This window comes from Rhamphochromis longiceps, linkage group LG19 (genome assembly GCF_057381845.1).
Source record: "Rhamphochromis longiceps isolate RC_006_pf linkage group LG19, R_longiceps_female_GT1.1, whole genome shotgun sequence".
Taxonomy (NCBI): domain Eukaryota; kingdom Metazoa; phylum Chordata; class Actinopteri; order Cichliformes; family Cichlidae; genus Rhamphochromis; species Rhamphochromis longiceps.
Window position 1 is genome coordinate 28122728 of NC_140575.1, and position 20260 is coordinate 28142987.

At 40.4% G+C, this 20260-nt stretch overlaps 1 protein-coding gene across 2 annotated transcripts; it reads right to left on the minus strand.

The window, feature by feature from the left end:
- Nucleotides 1-26: 26 nt before the first annotated feature.
- Nucleotides 27-18458, minus strand: LOC146646986 (snake venom 5'-nucleotidase-like). 2 transcript variants are annotated; one of them, XM_085392251.1, is made up of 9 exons: nt 17875-18458; nt 17472-17691; nt 17002-17190; nt 16624-16821; nt 14850-15004; nt 5353-5461; nt 5102-5251; nt 4276-4418; nt 27-602 (listed from the first exon to the last, which is right to left on the minus strand). In XM_085392251.1, the coding sequence occupies exons 1-9, from the start codon at nt 18250-18252 to the stop codon at nt 558-560; spliced, it is 1587 nt and encodes a 528-aa protein (XP_085248377.1). In that variant the 5' UTR covers nt 18253-18458; the 3' UTR covers nt 27-557. The 2 variants fall into 2 exon arrangements, with proteins under 2 accessions (XP_085248377.1, XP_085248378.1); XM_085392252.1 differs by having other exon boundaries at nt 4218-4418; nt 17875-18439.
- Nucleotides 18459-20260: the final 1802 nt, after the last annotated feature.

The window sequence follows — 20260 nt, forward strand, 5'->3', positions numbered from 1 at the left end:
TGACCACAGTTTTTCAGGCATTTGAATAATGGTAATTAAAGAAAATCATTTGGAATAGTTGTTGCTTTGTGTGCTTTTTACTATCCACTGTTATTTTGTAAAATAATCTCATTCAGAAAATTGACCAAGCTTCATACACTCCCTCGTCTTTCAATCAGTAAGCTCTATCATTCAATATAACTTTGCTTTTTATATTTAGGTTGTTTCTTTTGGTACATTTGTGTGTCGGTTTGAGTAAACAAGACTGTCGCTCATGCTTTTTTGGGGGGTTGCTGAATCGTTGTGGGTTATAATAAGTTTCAACCTGGATGCTGGCTACCCCGAGGCTGAACCTGTAATCCTGTTGTCTTCTAGTTAGCTTTGAGGGCAGCGAGCTGAAAAGACAGTTAACCAAGTCCTGGAGCTTTTCAATTTATCACAGTTTACCAGAGTGTAAAAAGCCAATCAAAGTGTCACAGACAGACACAGACTCAGCAGCAACAAGCCAATACTGTATGAAGCAATGACAGCAGAGTTCCTGAAAGTGATGCGGCCTTCTACTGCAGGGAACACGCGCTTCATGTCAGAGATGTACTTGGAAAAAACGGTAATGTCCAAGTCACCTGCAAGAAAAGGCAAATTTTTTTTTTAAAAAAATCTCAAAGTGGCATTAAATGAATCAATATTACATCATTAAAATACATAAATAACATCTTCATGATGCTCGATTCTCGATTTCAAGAGTGATTTTTGTAAAATTTAAAGAAAACTGCAGAAACATATTTAAACGATTTAAACATCCCTGCTGGAGAGAATCCCAAGAGTAAAGATCGAGAACTAAAGAGTTTACAGGTACAGCAGGCTTTGATTTGTTGTTCATTTCTGTCTCTGAATAATGGGTGGGAAAAAAAGTTAAAAAACAAAACAAAAAAAATCCAACCTCTGTGTGAAAGTTTGCCACAGTTAATATGAGTTCTTCAACCATCCTCAAAAACAATGGATTTCTATGTCCCTCAGCAGATCATCAGCTTTTCAGGCTTAGAATCATAAGTGTTAATACAAAGCGCTACGGCAAAACTGTCCAATGGTTGTTTCAGCATTTCGATAAACTGTGCCAGAGTGCCAAAAACCCTTAAAGCAATGCTGGAAATGAAAATGTCACAAGCCACATCCTGCTATTCTTTTCTTCTTTAGTGCGGCCTTGAGGATAACAAAAACTTTTCCACTATACCACTACAGAGATATTTTACTGCAACGTGTGTTGTCAAGTTTAAAAACAACTGCAGGACTTTGAGTCACAGAATAAACTCTTGAGAGCAGATGTTATATGGCTGCGTTTCCATGTGTGGTCCATATGTTGTTTTTCCCCATTTCCATGCGTTTCACAGACAAGTGCGCCACAGTTAATTCTCAGTGTCCGCTCGTAAAATGTTTCTCACTTTAGGCATTATCAGATGAATTCATCCATTTTAACATGGACAGGATGTTAGAATTTCACTTTAGACAATCCAGTTAATTCATGAAAAGCACTGTCTAGCTCCTTCCTGTGATGTTTTATTTAAAAAAACATTAATGGTCATGACTCAGGTTGCATTCCACCAGGGAGAAAAAAAGCAAGGGACAAATGACTATGAAACATTAAAGTTTGCAAACCTTTATAACAGTCTGCCAAGTCTTGGAGTGATTGCTAAATGAGCTCTTTTGTTCCAGAGGTGGGACCAAGTCATTGTTTTGCAAGTCTCAAGTAAGTCTCAAGTCTTTATCCTCAAGTCTCAAGTCAAGTCTCAAGTAATGTCAGGCAAGTCAGAGTCGAGTCTCAAGTCACTGGTGTAAAAGTCCGAGTCAAGTCACAAGTCTGAAACTTTGAATTTCAAGTCCTTTCGAGTCTTTAAAAAAAAAATAATGAAAAAATAATGTTGCAGTTATGCTAAATGTAAATATTAGACCATGTAATTTTAAAATCTGTGTTTTTCTCAACACATGACAAAATAGTGAACTTAGAAAATATACACAAATTGTGAAATTGCACCTCTTTAAAATGCAGCTCAATTAAACCTAGCTCCAAGAATAATTTTCACCGACAGTTCTGAGATAAGCTGCATGTTATTCTTGGATGCGGTTGTAGGACCGGCTTTAAAATCGCATGACAAAAATATCATACACATTAAAAAAACTGCATCACCAACGTAGCCTGGACAACATTTGCTAGTTAGATGAAGTCAGCTATCTCATCGTAGCATATTTATATGCATATTTATAATCATACGGTTCTTGGAGTGAGTGCATACACTCATGAAGTTTAGTAACTTCAGGTCACTGCAACAAGCCCAGGTACAGCTTACCGCCGGATGGGTGCAGGACCTTGAAATGCACCGTGTAGAAAGTAAAGACCATCGTATGTATCATAAGTTTACCAGTCTCACAAATTGTCGTCATAAATACACATTCCTTAACCGTTTATTAATAGGACCTTTGAGCTCAACGGTAATTAATTAGTAGTGGAAATAATTTCTGGTAGCATCACAGAAATGTAGCAGTGACAATAATATTGTATGCTGTAATCGTACTGGGCAATTAGTGATACAAAACAACTGTTTTATCCTGTGAATAAAAGTATATGTTTTTGTCAATGTACCATAATAACAGAAGCGAAACACAATATTGTGTCAGGACAATTCACTATTTATGCACAATAAATAAAGGAGCATAGCGCGACAATTTCTGTTCAGCGCCAGACTTGCTTGTAACCTATATCACTAATTATGTTATGAAAATGACGTATTAACTACTAAAAAACACTGACCTTCGTGTAAATGCTTGGAGCAGACTAACCTGTGAGCTGGAGGGTTCTGGGACGTTATATTTGATCTTTGAATGGCTGCGATCCAGGCCATCCGTCGCGTCTTTGTTACTTCGGAAACATGGCTTGAACAATTTCTCTTCAACGACGTAATCCGATAACAACCGATCTCTTTACCCGTCGGCTTCCCGTGGCTGTCATGCGACCGGCTATTGCAGTTAATAATACAACAGCTTCTTGACATTTTTGTGTTTCTTTTTATCGCTGTATAACTGATTTTAATTGAAAGCCTGCGTGCGCTAGTACCGCTTGCCACGAGTTCCCAGAATCCTTTGCGGTTCTACCCGTGAATGACGTCACATTTTCAATCTCTATATAATATGCATGTTAAATTTTATATTTGGGGTAAAATATCAAGTCTTTTCAAGTAAACCGGTTCAAGTCCAATTCAAGTCCCAAGTCATTGGTGTAAAAGTCCAAGTCAAGTCACAAGTCTTAGAACATTTTTTCAAGTCAAGTCTAAAGTCATAAAATTAATGACTCGAGTCCAAGTCATGTGACTCGAGTCCACACCTCTGTTTTGTTCTATTTATATATTTAGATTATATGTATTTCTAAAGGGAGTGTGAGTATGGAGTGGACCACAGCAGCAGAAACACCTTCAAAGAAGAAGTCTAAACTTGGATGCTTCAAACACACAAGTATTCAGTCTGGCAGCGAAGAGGATATAAAAAATCAGTACCCAAATTTAGTATCACAAGTGATAGTCTCAAAACAAATGTGATGCACAAATATGCACAAATAATCATTATTCGTGCATCAGTTTTAAACTCAATTGCAATCTTTGCTTCCCACAGTTACACAAAAGTGATATTTAAAATGCACGCTCCTCCAATGCAGAGTGCGGTTATGTCAATTGCGTGGAAATACCATTATCTGCAGTTTGATGGATGCACAAAGGCGAGGGAAAAACAACAGAACAGTTGCTAACGTGACTTTTCCAACATCGAACATTAAAGCGAGCCCATAGGGCGTGTAAGCGTATCCATCCAGCTCACAAAGGTGCACTGAAACTTAACACGTTTGCATTCGATTTGCCAAAGACGTGTATCCGGTAACCAAGATAAGTAACGAAGGTTTCGTGACAAAAAGATGTAATTCATTTTCCAAAATAGAAAAACTTGTGCTTTATGCAAAACAAGGAAAGGGGAACTGTAGAGGGATCTCACAGCTGCCAGGTACTTTGCTACGAGTTGATTATGATGTTAGGGATGTTAGTGTGAGGTTGACCTTTGACCTTTTGAATTGAAAATGTCATTTTTTAATGAGGTCAGTGTGATTTTTGACTAAGAGGATGCTGGTGCTGGATGCAGTAAAGGTCCTTTTAAGTGCCTGAGGTAAACTGCTTATAAATTTAGAACAAGAGTCTGCCACCCACCTGAATTATGTTTCAGTAACTCCCTCTTAATCATTGTAAAGTTATCGCCTCCACCCACCATGTATGAAGGCATGACCACGGTGTATGTCTTCTGTGGGTCTAATGGTTCATACTTGGGCACGCGGCACTCTGTGCAGAGCAATGACAGCGATGCTACACGCTGGTTCACTGGCTTGGAGAGGTCGTACTTCACATGAATGCCTGGAAATTTAAGGGAAAAATGGCATAGTGTTTACATTTATATAAAGAGACTAGTGTGTCCTTGTGGCATGCGATGCAATGACAAACTCGACCACATTCTTCACACGTTTCACTCTCTTTTTTACCACTTGTTGTTCTCTACAACTCTCGGCTGCAGCTTTCCAGCCACACGTACAAAACAACAACAACAACAACAACAACAACAACAACGTCAGGACCCAGTTCATTCTTCTTTCATGCAGGGGAGGCGTGATGAGCTGACTGAGCTCAGCCTCACCCCGCAGCCGCACCACGAACCACGCCCCACCACAGTCCTGTTTACTTAGAATTAGTAAAACACAAATTAAAATACTTTTGGGAGAACATCAACAGCATTTTATGTTTAGTGTAAGGCTGGAGACAGTGGGTTGTCTACTAAGATGAGACAACAAACACTACCTCAACTACCTCATAAAGCCACTGATTATTGTTTTCACACTGCACTAAATACACATGTGCATTACGGTTACTTTAGGAACTGATTCATATAACATGCTATTTAATGTCCTGTTACAAAACTAGGCACACCTGCAGCTGAGCAATGCTTTCAGTGCAACTTTTGTAAGCACATGTTAGATATGTATTTCTAACCCTTTGTTATAAAAGATTATTAAACTATTCTGTGTTAGCAGAGGAGCACAGACCTGAGACCTGAAGAAATTCTCCAGTCTTTCTTCCATATCTGTGAACAGAGTGTTCAAATGCCTTTTTTATTGTTGAGCCTTTTATTTGGACCAAGTCACAGGTTCCTCCAAATGGTAACACGGTGAGGATCTCCTCCATTGTTATGGAGCCTAAAAGGACAACATATAAAGGTAAATAACAGCAGATTACAAAACACTTCAAGGTGAATTAAGAACTCGGCAATTCTGCACAAAGGAAAAAAAAAATCTACCATTTCTGTAGCGTTCGTCTATCGCTGTCCGTATGCCCCCACTATTCAGCATACACAAGCTTACATGATTCCACTGCTCCCCAGTTGAATGCCTCATATTGTGATACACCTGTAAATGCAAAAGAGACGTATTATATGACAGAGAAATTCTCTTTGCTTCTGGCTGTTTGTCGTCACCTTTTATCATCATAAATATCTGTTATGATCAATCACCTTCCTTAAAAATCACGCAGTCCTTTTATTACCACTTGTCAGGGGTAGACATTTGTTCAAACACAAGTAAGAGAAATGAGACAACTGCAGACCGACTCAGAGTGTAATTAGAAAACGTGCGCACGGGTGAATGCCTCTGAGAAGACACACACACCGAGCACAGGCTCGCTGCTTTATTTATAAGGCAAAAATGGGTTACATAGTACTTCCTCTTTTTAACAGTCAGGGAAGAGGTTAAACATGAAATCAGCTTATCTGATCTTTCACACACTGGGATTAAAAATACAGTAGTATATCATGCTTTATCTGACATCACAGACATTATAGGAAAGAATGCATCATTATATCATGCTGTCAAAACATCTCAAACATTTCAGACACTTAAGTAAGGAATGCATTATGTTCTCTTTAACAATAAACTTGATTAGGTAGTTCTTCAACAATAGGCTTGGTTATGTGAAAATATATGAACACACTAAATATAAGGCACACTTGGTTAGAATATAAGGCCTACTTGATTATATTGTATTATAGAGATTTGGTTGTAGTGTATAATGTAGAAAATCTCTTAACATTTCCCTCCTGTTGTTAATATATTTCACATGTTTAATATCAATGCATAGTCACTTGTTAAATCACATTTTCAACTTGCATATCATTCAGTGAAGTATCTAAACATCAGCTCTGTTAAGATTAAGATTATCATAGACATTTTCTTCTCTGGTCTCTCTATTTAGCATATCATACTGGCGAAAGGGATCCTCCATATCTCTCTGGATCAAAACAAAATTTCCTAAAGTACGATTAAGCATACTCATCACCATGCGTCTCAGACAAGGGATAATACAAGCAGCAAAAATGCAAAATAGGAACATCACAGTACATAGGGCCAACAGGCCTTTAATCAGCAAAGATTTCCAGGAGCCGCTCAGCAACCAGTCCCACCAGCCATGCTCATCGGTTACGTAGTCCTGTTGCTGAGCGTCTCTTAGTTGTCTCAAAACATTCAAAGCATTTGTCATGTTTAATGAGTGTATGTTGTCAGGTATGTAAGTACAACATGTCTTGTTGAACAGTACACAAAGACCTCCTTTCTCTGCAAGAATAAGGTCCAAAGCTACTCGGTGTTGCATGACAGTGATGCGGATTGCATCAATTTCTTCATTCTGTGATTTGTCAATGCGGGTGGAAGCGTTCAAAAACAGTCCAAAGCGATAGTCTAAAGTCTCAATTCGTAGTGCGTGTTTTCCTACTCCGGTCCAGGGAAACAGAGAGTGCATTACCTTGTCGGCGGTGCTCCAGAGTTTGAATTCCTCTGGCACGTCTGTTCCAAGGATTGAATCATGAGGCTTGATTTCTATATGACGCCTAACTCTGGTCTTGTTGTACACAGATATCTTAAAAGTGTGATCTGAAATGAAGATAGGTGCACAGCATCCTGACCAGTTGGGTGGCAACATAAAGTACGCACGCTGTCCGCACAGCCATGCCATACCTTGTACCCAATAGGTGCCATTTACCTGTTGATTTAGGTTGACTGTCCCATACCCTACTCCTCCATAGGTTGTGTTGCAGTTGTCGGTATGGCCCAGAGGGTGGCGTCCTTGCACTGACGATTGGTAGAAGCACAAAGGATGCCATGTCTCTGTATGGGTCATAAAAACAGGGAAAGGGACAGAAGCATTTCTGTTTTTTACTGTCATATCTACCCAGAATTTGTCGTCACAGATTCCATCCTTCTTCAGGCCTTTTGCACCTGGGAGTGAAGCTTTCTTGCCAATTGTAAAGTATTGTCTTCCAATGCTGGCGAAACTTGCTGCACATTCACTTTGCACGTGACTGTCCATTTTGCGACCATATATGGTGGGGTAGACTGAAGTTGAAGGCATGTGAGAACAGACATAACATTCTTTTTCATCTATGGTGTTGTGTAGGTATCGGTACCAGGCATTGTTCATCCAAGGGTGAATGTGATCTTGGGTCATCTCAGTTAGATGGGAGTTGTCATGGGTCCACCTCTTGAGACGGGGAATAGTTGGTGTTATTCTGCGGGCTCCTCCAGGTATCAGCCAGAGGAGCATCACCCCTAAGATGAAACCGGCCACCAGACAGATCAGGCGGCACATGAACCGTTTCCGTTGAAAGTGACAAGCACTTAAGCATAGCAGCTTGGGGGCTGGTGGCTCTTCTTCTCCTAGATTCATCATGCTGGCTCTCTGCATTCTAGGCGTCCCTGGTGTTGTCATTGGTTCCTCTCTTTGGTGGGATGGGTCACTCTTTATTATGTGTTTGTTCTTCAGGGCGACCAGGCACACCTGAGCTCCAAGTGAGGAGACCACTGGCGAGAAGGTAAAGGGCGGGGTATACCCAATCAGCCCTTTCCTTCACCAGGGGATCACTTGAGAGTCGGGGGAACCGGCGTCTTATTGTGGTGCAAACACTTTCTTCACGTGAGTTTGATGGATCCACGAAGGTCTTTCAGCGATTTTACAAGCTGTTGGTGTAGTAAGCAGCACTTGAAACGGACCCTCCCACTTCGGAGAACTCCAGTTTTTCCGCTGGAGGACTTTAATCAGAATCCAATCACCGGGGTTCAACCTGCAAGAGACTGGAGATAGATCACTCGGCAGTTGATTGTTTAAAATCACTTCTTTATTTTCAAACAGTTTTGTCATCCATTCTGCCATTGTTGTTTCTGCAATAGATTTATTAATTGGCTCGCTCGTTATGGGAAGAGGGAAGTGTCTGCCATGTACAACTTCAAATGGCGTTAGACCACCTGCTCCTTGAGTTATTCTCATCCATAACTTTACTAAGCTTAGACATTCAGGCCATGGTTTTTTTGTTTCTTCCATACATTTCCTCAATCTTTGTTTAATTGTGCCGTTAGTTCTCTCGACTAATCCTGCACTTTGTGGATGATAAGAACAATGATGTTTTATGCTGAAGCCTAGAGCTTCAGAAACTTTACTTATCACTTCATTTACAAAATGTGTGCCATTGTCTGATCTTATCAGAGACGGAATGCCATATGTTGGAATGAAATGGTTGCACAAACATTTTGCTACTGAGATTGCATCTGCTTTTTTCACTGGGTATATTTCTGGCCATTTGGAAAATACATCTATTATCACAAGTGCATACTTGGAGGATTGAGATTCATTTAGTTCTATAAAATCCATGTGGATAGTATGGAATGGGTGTGGTGGTTTAGGGAACCGGCCTCGCTTTGGTCGTAAATTACCTTGAGCATTGTGTTTTTGGCAAATCATGCATGTTCTAATAAACTCTTTTGCTGAACTTTCAAAATTTTTTGTATAGAACTGTTTATTGAGTATAGAAACCATTCCACCCGTTGACACATGCGTTCTGCCGTGTGTCACTAATGCAGCAGTTTTATGCAAATTTTTTGGAAGGACTGGTTTGCCATTACACATCATGAGATTATCTTTTAATTCTGCTCCATCTTTCAACCAAGATTTTTGTTCACTCAGTGATGCTGTCTTCTGCGCATCTGCTAGTATTCCTAATGGTATTAAATCTATGGTTTCTGTTGTTAAAACATCAATGTGTTTTTCTGCAGCTGCTTTGGCTGCTTTGTCAGCAAAGTTATTTCCTCTTGTTATTTCTGTGTCATCCTTTTGATGAGCTGCACATTTGCATAGTGCTAATTCTTTTGGCAACGTTATTACTTCTAACAGCTTTTTTAGAAGGTTTGCATGTTGAACTGGGTTGCCTGAGGACGTTGTCATTCCTCTGTTATGCCATATTTTTGCAAAATGATGAACTGCTGAATAGACATATTGGCTGTCTGTGTGTATATTGACACTTTGACCTTTGTACAATGTACATGCTCTGATGACTGCGGTCAATTCTGCGCTTTGAGCAGAGTTTGAGGAACTGAGAGCTTTTGCCTCCACCACTGTATCAACAGTTGTGACCGCGTAACCCACACAATTTCTACCGTAAATATCTTTTGACGCTGAGCCGTCTACAAAAACATTACTGAAACTGCTCTGGGGGGAACTGTGTATATCATTGCGAGGCTTTGTGTCTTCCTCTAATTTTTTAATGCAACAATGTTGTTCTCCATCCAGAGGGGTCGGCAAAAGTGTGCTTGGGTTTAGCTGGCCACACTTCTCTATTGTGATATGTGATTGCGAAAGTAAAATCCCCACATAAGAAAGTTGTCTGGCATGTGTGAGGAAAGAGAGATTTGCTTGGAGTAAAATAGAGGTCACAGCATGTGGGACTTTAATGATCAACTTGTGTCCCAAAACAATGTCTGCACATTTTTTAACTGCCTCTGCTGCTGCTGCGCACGCCTGAACACAGGTAGGTAATCCAGCAGCTACAGAGTCAAGTTTGCATGAGTAGAAAGCTAATGGGCGTTGTTTTTCTCCAAAAGCTTGAGTTAACACTGCTTTCATGTACCCTCCTGCACCATCAACATGAAGAACAAACTGTCTTTCATAGTCAGGTAAAGCTAAGACGGTACATGTCTGCAATGCTATTTTTAAATCAACAAAAGCTTTTTCTGCTTCTGGGGTCCATTGTATTTTGTCTTTTAGTGCTAGGTCTTTGCCATAAATGAGGTCCTGTAGTGGCTGGGCCAGCAGTGCATACTCTGGGATCCAGCATCTACAGAAATTGCACAGACCTAGATAACTCATCATTTGTTGTTTAGTAATTGGCTTTGGAGCATTTTGTACAGCTACTTTTCTGCTGTCTAACAGCTGTCTGCCTCGTCCTGTTAGTTTGTGGCCAAGGTATGTCACTTCCTGGCTCCACAACTGCAATTTATGCTGTGATACCTTATGGCCTTGCTCTGCGAGATGTTGCAAAACTGTCAGTGTGTTTGTTTTGCACTCATCCTGTGTATGGCCTGTAATCAATATATCATCTACATACAGCAAGAATTGCCCTGGAGCAGGGAGGGAGCAAGATGACATTGATTTTCTCAAAGCCTCTGCATAAAGAGTGGGGCTATTCTGGAATCCCTGAGGCAACCTTGTATAAGTATACTTTTGATTGTTAAAGGTGAATCCGAATAGCTTCTGTGAGTCAGGGTGTAGGGGCACAGAGAAGAAAGCATTGGACAAGTCTATTACAGAGAACCACTGTTCTTTCGGTGTTACCTGATTTAAAATTGTGTGTGGATTTGCAACCACCGGAGGTATTTGCTCTGTTACCTCGTTTATTGCTCTTAGATCATGAACTAGGCGATATTTTCCTGTATTAGCCTTTTTTATTGGAAAAATTGGGGTATTACACGTGGCTTCATTAGTTTTCACGAGAATACCTGCTTTTTGCATATCTGCTATGACTGGCCCAATTCCTTCTCTCGCCTCTGCACTCAAAGGATATTGTGGTTTCACAGGCCTATATGTGGTTGTAGCTTTCACCACTACTGGATCTGCTTCTTTTATTAGGCCTACATCTGTGGGTCCTTGAGACCATAATGTTTGTGGTAGCTTTTCTAGTTCAGGATGTGTTTCAACTGTTAACACTTGTCATTCGTCTTGCTCTGTTGTGGCTAAATGTGTAGCCGGTGTGGCTGTCACCGGCCAACACAGCGTGAGTCTCATGCACCCTGTTCTACGGCCTTTTTGCCAGCCTTCACACTCTGTTTTGTCATATCTGTCCATTTCTACATTTCTCAGCACTGTGCCTAACTCAGACCAAGGCGTTTGGTCGTTGCATGCAACAGATACATGAGGGTTCAACATTTTATTTATGCGTTGCACTGCATCTGTCTGTAACACTGAGCATACTGCGTTGCCACTCTGTGTTACATACAGGTGTTGTAGGACTAATTTTTGTGGTCCTAGTCTGTGCACTTGCTGATCATAAATTTTGTCTGGGCCTGGGACATGTTTATACCACAGGGTGTTGTGGTATGCTGCTGGGTCCTGCCTCTGTGAGTGTTCAGGTAAGTACACATTAGCCTTGGCTTCCAGAGGTTCAAGTTTTGGTAAATCTAAAGTCCAGTAATAATTTGGCTCACCTGAACCTTCACAAACAAAAATGTCTTCAGTTTGGTTCTGACTTTCAGAGAGTAGGAGTCTGGCTTGCATGCCACTTTCTTCAGGGATAACTCCTATTTTTAATTTTGTTAAAGCATCTCTTCCTAACAAATTTAGTGGACAAGATGGGTCATAGATGCACTGGTTTCTGCAGCCACGACCACTTTCTCTATGTGACATAAAGAGGGGAACGGTTAGCTGTTGCAATGTCACATGTCCTGTGGCTGATTTCACAATTAAAGTGTCTTTTGAGAAAGTTACATTTGGGACTTCTACTGTTAAGACAGATCTACACGCTCCTGTGTCACAAAGGAATTTTACTGGGACACCATTCACGTGTACTATAACTGTTGGCTTTGCTTCTGATCCCAGCAGTAGTTGTTCAATATTGTAAACTTCCCCTTCACTTGTTTCACTTCCTTCCTCTCGTGCTAGTCATTCATCACGGCGTCTGCGCCTGTCATCATCACTTTCTTGTTCCTGGCTTACACTTCTACAGTCTCGAGCAAAGTGCCCGTATTTACCACAGTTATAACATTGTATATCTCTTTTGTCTCTTCTTTGTCCTACTTTCTGCTTTCCCTTACGTGGCTTAAAACCTGCTGTGTGTTTTTGTTGTCCTGAGAAAGCTATGAAGCCTGTCTCTGGGTCAATCATGAAAACTCCTTCTGTTTTTTCTTTCTGTTTATACACTTTAACTGCATGCTCAGCATATTGCAGGGCGTCAGGCAGAGTGCCTGTGTTTTGTGTCACCCAGTGTTTGTCTACGTGTGTTTTTATTTTGGGCATTAGGCCATTCAGGAAGGCATTTTTTAATTGTTGTTGAAAAGCAGACTGTGGATTTGGATCGTGATCCAGTCCTGAATTTTGCCCGAAAACAGGACGTAAGCGATCCAGATAGTCTGATGCTGTCTCTCCTTCCTTTTGTTTGCACTCTCCTATTTTTCCATAATCTGGCCTTGGGGCTAAATTGACTTCTATTCTGCCGTACAAGTCATTTGTTTCTTGAACTAACTGAGGAGTGTCTGGTCCTAGGACGTCGCCGTTTTGGTCGTTTCCTGTGTAGGCTCCTCGGACTCTAGGAAAACGTAAACCTAATAAATCTTGAAGAACTTGGAGCATCTCATGACCATTCAAACCCCAACCTCTACGAATCAGTTCTACTGCATGTCGCCACTGTTGAAAACCTTCATTAAGGGGTGGGACATCTTTTAGCACATTCTCTCTGTCCTTATGGGACCAGGGTCTGAATGCGTATATCAGAGGTTCTCCATCTATTGGTATGATTCCTTGGCCGTCTACAGGCCCACTGGGTTGCCCATACCTAGGATTTGATAAGGCAACCATTGGAAACTGACCTACAGTTCCTTCTTTTTTGTAGTGATTATGTTTAGTCATAAGATTAAGCTGATGTTTTGCCTCAGCATAGGGATCTGGAGCAAAAGGGTTGTGAGGAGAGATCACAGGAAGCGGTGACGCAGGAGTTGGTGCAGCTGCTGCTGCTGCTGCTGCTGTGTGTGTGGGCTGAGAGGAAGGTGCATAAGGAGGGGGGTTTTTTTCCTCTCCAGCAGCTTTCTGTTTATCTTTATTTTCTTGTTTTTGGGCACGTTTAGCACTGCGTTTATCATTTTCTGCCTCCCATGCTTTGAAAAGTCGCCATTCAGCTACACGTTTTGCTTTTTTCTTTTGACTTTTTTCCTCAAATAGTTCTTTTTGCAAAGCAGCTTTTAAAGCAGTTATTGACTCTTGATTGCATTTGCCTTGCCAGGCTGGACAATAAATTTTATGTGGATTTCTCCACCTATTTGCACTGACTCTTCCTGCATTTTGACAGTTTCTTTCAAGCTTTTCTTCATCTGCTGTTAATTTTACTTTAGTTTTAGTATTACCCATTTTGAACTAATTACGTCAGAACTGTGACACCTTCTTTGGCATGCAAAAGTGAGAATGGGTTTTCAATAACAGCCTTCTACTCACTTGCTATTCGAGTGAGCGGTTATTGATTTTACGTGATGACGCACAACCCTTTTTCCACTTTAACCAATACGTGAGTGTACACAGGAAAACAGTTTGAGAAGTGGTTCGACCGCTTATTGGGTCGTAAAAACAACTCACTCCTCTATTTCAACACAAACAAAGCGCGTTTTTATAATTTTTATTGAGATTTTCCATAGGCCTATTTCATGTAACCTTCAACCTGTTCCGTTGCAGCCACTCCTAGAGTGACCGGAACTCGTTCCGTTACAGCTGCTACCCAGAGCAACCAGAACTTTTAATAGCGATTTCTAGATTATCGCTCTTGCCTGTTGTCTCTTTAAGTCCCTCTCTGGACTATGAGATCTGTCGGCGCTCACCAGGCTTACACTATTTTAAAGGAAAATCTCAATATCAACGTATTGTTACGCTTGATGGAATGCAGTGTTTCATATTCACCTTACTGTGGCGCTGCGTTTTTGGATCCGGTGCTCATCGGGTCCTGCAGCCGTGAAGGCCTGTGTAAGACGCTGACCGGAGGTCGAATTCACGCTCCCGGATTTTCTTTTGCTGTGCACAGACTCTTTTCCAGCGCAGGCGTCACGACGTCAGGATCCGATGAAGACCGCTGTGGAAAACTAGACGTTAAAAATAACAGTCAGTTATCCGGCTAGCGAAGGACCAATTAAATGTCAGGGGTAGACATTTGTTCAAACACAAGTAAGAGAAATGAGACAACTGCAGACCGACTCAGAGTGTAATTAGAAAACGTGCGCACGGGTGAATGCCTCTGAGAAGACACACACACCGAGCACAGGCTCGCTGCTTTATTTATAAGGCAAAAATGGGTTACATAGTACTTCCTCTTTTTAACAGTCAGGGAAGAGGTTAAACATGAAATCAGCTTATCTGATCTTTCACACACTGGGATTAAAAATACAGTAGTATATCATGCTTTATCTGACATCACAGACATTATAGGAAAGAATGCATCATTATATCATGCTGTCAAAACATCTCAAACATTTCAGACACTTAAGTAAGGAATGCATTATGTTCTCTTTAACAATAAACTTGATTAGGTAGTTCTTCAACAATAGGCTTGGTTATGTGAAAATATATGAACACACTAAATATAAGGCACACTTGGTTAGAATATAAGGCCTACTTGATTATATTGTATTATAGAGATTTGGTTGTAGTGTATAATGTAGAAAATCTCTTAACACCACTAATTCACACTTAACTCATGTTAACTAAGTGAAAAATGCCTGTAACTTTTACCATGGCATCACAGATTAGGTTTCCCAGGTTACACTCCCGAAATCGGCACTCTTCAAATGACCCGTTGAGGTAGACTAAGGTTTGGCCCACATACTTAGTCGAGTATTGAGCCAAGTCTGTTTTCCACTTATTAACATCAGCAAGGATCTCCGCATCTGAAACAAAACAAAACAAAGAAGAAGAAAAAAAACACAGATCGTGACTGTTGGAGAAAAAAAATCTAGATTATTGGATTTTGAGTAAATCCCTGAGAGCAAATAGATAATCCTGGAGCTCTAATGAAGAATTTACACAAATATGGTAACATTGCATTTGTAAAGCAAGGAACAACTCCACTTTTTCAATATGAGATTGCAAATCATAGTTACAATGTCATATTGAATGACATATTGCTGCTGTAGCCATCTGCTTCAAGGTTCAACATGTCCTGCAGATCTTGGTTGTAACAAGTGGTGATTGTTACTGTTTCTGTCTCTGTAAGCCTGGCTGTACGGGAAAGGAAGCTTAGGTGGGAAAATCCCAATACATCAGCATTTTCTATAATAGTCAGCCGAGTCCATGTGCCAACCAACCCACATTCAACGTCACTTAAATCACATTTCTTTTTCACTCTGGTGCTCACTTAGAACTTCAGCAGGTCATCTTAACCATGTCTACATGTCAAAATGCACAGATTTGCATTTCTTTTTAAGTGACCTTTCTCACTGTCTCTCTTCCCCTGTTTTTCTTCTCCTTCATCTTTCTTTCTCCCTTTCCTATCCCCTAGGTATGTCTGTCCTGTTTGTAACAGCTGAAAATAAAATAAAATAAATAATAACAACAAAAGTCGATCAAATGGACCAATACGGCAAGTCATGATCCACTTGGTAAAGTAAATCCATTGGGTATCTTTGTTGGCCTTCAAACATCAATTCTGACGGCTGAAGAACCAAACAGGACAGACAAAAAAACAAAACAAAAGCAAAACAAGTCATTGGATGATTAGATATTTGTGTTAGTGAGCAGTTGTACCCAAGAAAGTGGCTGCAACATATATTCATAGATTATATAAGATATAAGGTGCTAACTAGTTTAATTTAATGAGTATAATACACTTCATTAAACAACAAGAAGTATCTTTCAAAAAGGTAAGTAATGTTAAAGTTCTTATTTGTGTGAGCACATGTAAACTTTTACTAGAAAATGGATGTGATGGGAGAGCCTGAGTCCTGTGTTGTGTTTTTGTTATTCTTTTCATACTGAGACAAATGAGCTAAAGCAGTTTTTACCTCTATGTACCACTGGATGTTCAACTGTCAGCAAAGGAATTTAACACTGAAGATTTGTTGATATTGTGATGAGTCTTGGACAATGCAATTTTGCCCCACTTTGCTGTAAGTATGTGCAAACATTTTCCACCACTCAAGGATGGGTGTGTGCATCAAAATCCAGTAATAACAAGTTACCTGGTAATGTAAACAAATATGAGATAAGAAATGATCACTAAAGTTCATGTTCTGCGTCAGGAGCAGGAATGCTTACTAAAGAGCTTACCCAGCTTTTAAAAAAGTTTTCTCTCTCTTTCAGAGTAATTTAGTCTCATTGCCGCTTCTGATTATATCCAATTTCTTTTGTGTTCACAGAGATAAAACTTTTGCCTCATTTCCCAAATCCTTAATACACTTCCAGGAACACTGAGAAATTTTAACATGATAAAATCTTATTTGGTTCAGTGAATGGTTTCGACTTTTCAAACAGTAACATGTGTACAGTGTAATCTGATATTTTAGTCTACCTTGAGGTATGCTGCTGTCCATTAGGATGGGATTTCCAACGGCTTTGATGACATTGCCAGCATCATCAAAAGTCACTTTTAAGTGTCCAAGATATTTCCCAAAGGCGTAAGCCTGGACCACTGGCACGTCTCTTCCATGGTTGGATTTTACTATAAAAGGATATGGGCCAGCTGGCACTTCGGAAGATGGGGGCGTTCCTGCAGAGAAAGAAAATGTTGTGGTTTGTAGCCTAAGTGGTTCTTTCTTTCTGTTATAGTGAGGTTAGAAGCATGCCATTCCTTTAAATTGGTTTGTTGCATGTGTGAAATGCAGTTTTTGTGTCTGGAGACAGCTGGATAAACACTATAATAAATAACAATAGAACAGGATAGAGATACCTGTGTAGAGGAACGTGTTGGTATGCCCTCCAACAACAACATCCACCCCTCTCACGCGTCTCGCTATGTCTTGATCCACAACAAAACCAGAGTGTCCCAGGGCAATGATTTTATTATAGCCCAGACTTTCCAGCTTATTTACTTGAGCTTGAAGTGACTCCACCTCATCTTTGAACTTGAGATGTTTGCCTAACACGCACAGGAAATAGGGGACGGATGGGTGCAAGCAAGCAGTGCACATTTCAAAACACTGGTGAATAAAACGTCTAAATACTGGATAACAATTTGAAAGTTGTTATTACAAGGCAAGACATCTGGTAATGTAGCTGAAAACACCAACAATCAGCGACGCTTTATAAAGAAAGAGAGTTTTATTTGAGTGATATTATCCTGATTGTGATCCAGCTTCATCCACGAACTGGAAAAACAAAGCATGGGCATTGGGCGGGACATCATTGGAACAGATTTACCTGGCCTGGATAAGAATGGCGTCTCTGCTGAGGTATAGCCAACCACAGCTACTTTCTCTGAGCCCACACTGATAACTTTGTAGGGACTGTAGTATTTATGAAGCTCTGCCAGGGTTTGGTCGGGTTTAATATTTGCACTGACCACAGAGAAATTTATATTCTGGAGAAAGGGTTGAATGAGACCCTCCACTCCATTGTCAAACTCGTGATTTCCAAAAGCCTATGTGAAAAAAAAAAGAACTTCAACTACTTTATTAACTCATTAAATATAATGATTTACTAAAATTTAAAAATGAACACATAATTGACTTTTTAAAGAAACTTATCTTCGAAAAATACAAACTTGAACCACTTTAACACACAAAAAGTTTCCAAACAACATAGAAATTAAAAGAATACTTGCCATAACATCATAACCAAGTTTGTTCATAAAGTGTGCGGCTTCAGCGCCATTATAGTAGTTGAACCAGACAGTCCCTTGGAATTGGTCTCCAGCATCCAGAAACACCACGTTCGTCTCTTTTTTTCTGATCTCGGTCACTTTCGTGAACCTCCTGGCCACACCAGCGAAGCAGGGACGCTCTGCTCGACACTTTCCCGAGTCCTTGCCGGTCTCCTCGATTCGTGCATGGTTGTCATTGGTGTGGAGTATTGTCAGCTCGAAGGTCGACGCTCCGCTCCAGCAGTTTAAAACGAGGCAGAGCGAGGTCAAGAGAGCGCGCAAACCCATGATGTCTCCGTGCGTAAAAACCGCATTTGTGACCAAGAATGTATAGCACATTGAAGGAGGCGTCGGCTTAGTACAGAGGGAGGAAAAAGTCCAGGAAATTCCGACATAGAAAATTAGTGAGAGAAAGCGTTCTGTAAGTTTTATAAACTGTCGTTTTGTCTTTTGTCGTTTTATTAGACTTGAGTACTGATTAGCAGAACACAACAGCTTAGAAAGTTTGCAGTGTGTGTGTGTCTGTCCAGGTGAAACAATGTCAAGTTATCAACTTTTAAATCTATATTATCTTGTTTTTTTAACATTATCCTTGACTGGGTCAGGCTGTCACATACAGCATCTATGCAAAGACACAAGCTGCATGCTGTCATTCCAGTACACACAAGAGTAATGTTGTACATGTACAACATTACTCTTGTGTTCTGTAGTACTGACTTCAGTATGTTTTTTATCCTGTACTTTTGTACATCACATAACACAACATGACATAACTAACCACACTCTATTGTTTAAAGTGTTTTCCAGCAGTGAATGACTTCTTACATTATGCAAACTGCAAACTGTATATTCTGACCATTGAATGTCGCTCAACATGTGTCCTATATTTAAGTTTCTCATTGTACTCCAGTCCAGCCTTCAGATCATACAAAGCAGTGAAAGAAATCAGATTTCTTACATGCCCTTCACCCACCAGCTCCCCTTAGTGGACAAATAAGGACAAAAACATTTAAAAGTGATGAGTTAGAACGAACGAGCACCGTGACTCTATCTATCTATCTATCTATCTATCTATCTATCTATCTATCTATCTATCTATCTATCTATCTATCTATCTATCTATCTATCTATCTATCTATCTATCTATCTATCTATCTATCTATCTATCTATCGCTGATAACATTTTTTTGTAATTATCATTTATTTTTTAATGACGAGCAAACTTTCAGGATCTGGAGCTCAGAGTGGGCAAATACTCTTTGATGAAAGTGAGTCTTCACTGGAAATGAGCAGAGAAGTGTTTTGTTCATGCAGTCTCATGCACATTGTTCCTGAAATGTGTAGCTCCAGTTCACATATCCTGCATTTCTAGCACGTTTCTCCAAGCCTTGATTTTTAGATACTGCTGATAAGCTGATGCAATTTTAGCCATGCTTGTTCCAAACATGAACCCTGTGTCTGTCCTGCTCAATAACCTCTCGTTTTAACACTCCCCGAGGCTTCACCCGCACCAGCACTGATGTGTGCTATTAGCACTTGTCTGCCCACAGAGGATTAGGCTGCTCACCTCTTCATGCTGTCACCCCACGTCTCTTTCACCACACAAGCCTCACACATAGAGCGTGTAAGCAAACATACACACTCAAAATCAGACAGCCTATACCTCCAGGAGGCAGTAAATCCAGTAAATCTCACCTCACATACTTACATTATAAGGTCTTATTCTTCTCCACATATCTCTGAGCGGCATGCCCTTAAAAATGTTTGCAGTCTGTCTCCCAAGCTAGCCCTCCTTTCATTTTAAAATGAGGCCATCTGTGACACTGTAGTGGCATGAAAGAGAACGATGTGCATTGTGCATACTATTCTGCATCTTACTGCAGAATCTTTACCACTTCTAAATGCATCTTACCTTTCCTGCTAAAAGTATGGACTGGTTCCAGCTTTTAAAAGGGCTGATAAAACCAGTTACTGGTCAAAGTGAATTCCCTATCTAGACATTCAGTTTTTAAATGGATTTGTCTGCTTCCACTTCAGCTAAAATGAGTCTGACCACAGTAACACCAGCCTTAGCAGTCAACAGTTATCATCACCACTTAGCTCTTTTCCTGTCATATTTTCCTCCAAGGGAATAAAAAAAGTGATTTACACAGTGTATTTAGAGCTGACGTTCTTTCCTCTTTTGCCTCAGTCGCATGCTGAAATGCTTCACTTCAGCGACCTACAGAATCTGCACAGCGAGGGTCTCCTAAAAAATGGGACACATCCCTCTAAAAAGTGGCACAATCCCCTACATGGTGGCGATCACGCCTTCATATGATCATCGGATTTGGAAAGTTTGAGCTTA

Bases quoted from the DNA above. Each gene is read 5' to 3' on its own strand.
- LOC146646986 (XM_085392252.1), bottom strand. From the start codon at position 18,252: ATGTGCTATACATTCTTGGTCACAAATGCGGTTTTTACGCACGGAGAC. The intron at 5,462-14,849 runs GTAAAAGTTACA...TTGCATTTACAG, and splicing joins ACCTAATCTGTGATGCCATG to GTGTATCACAATATGAGGCA. The intron at 603-4,217 runs GTGGGTGGCAGA...CTTTTCTTGCAG, and splicing joins GTTACTGAAACATAATTCAG to GTGACTTGGACATTACCGTT.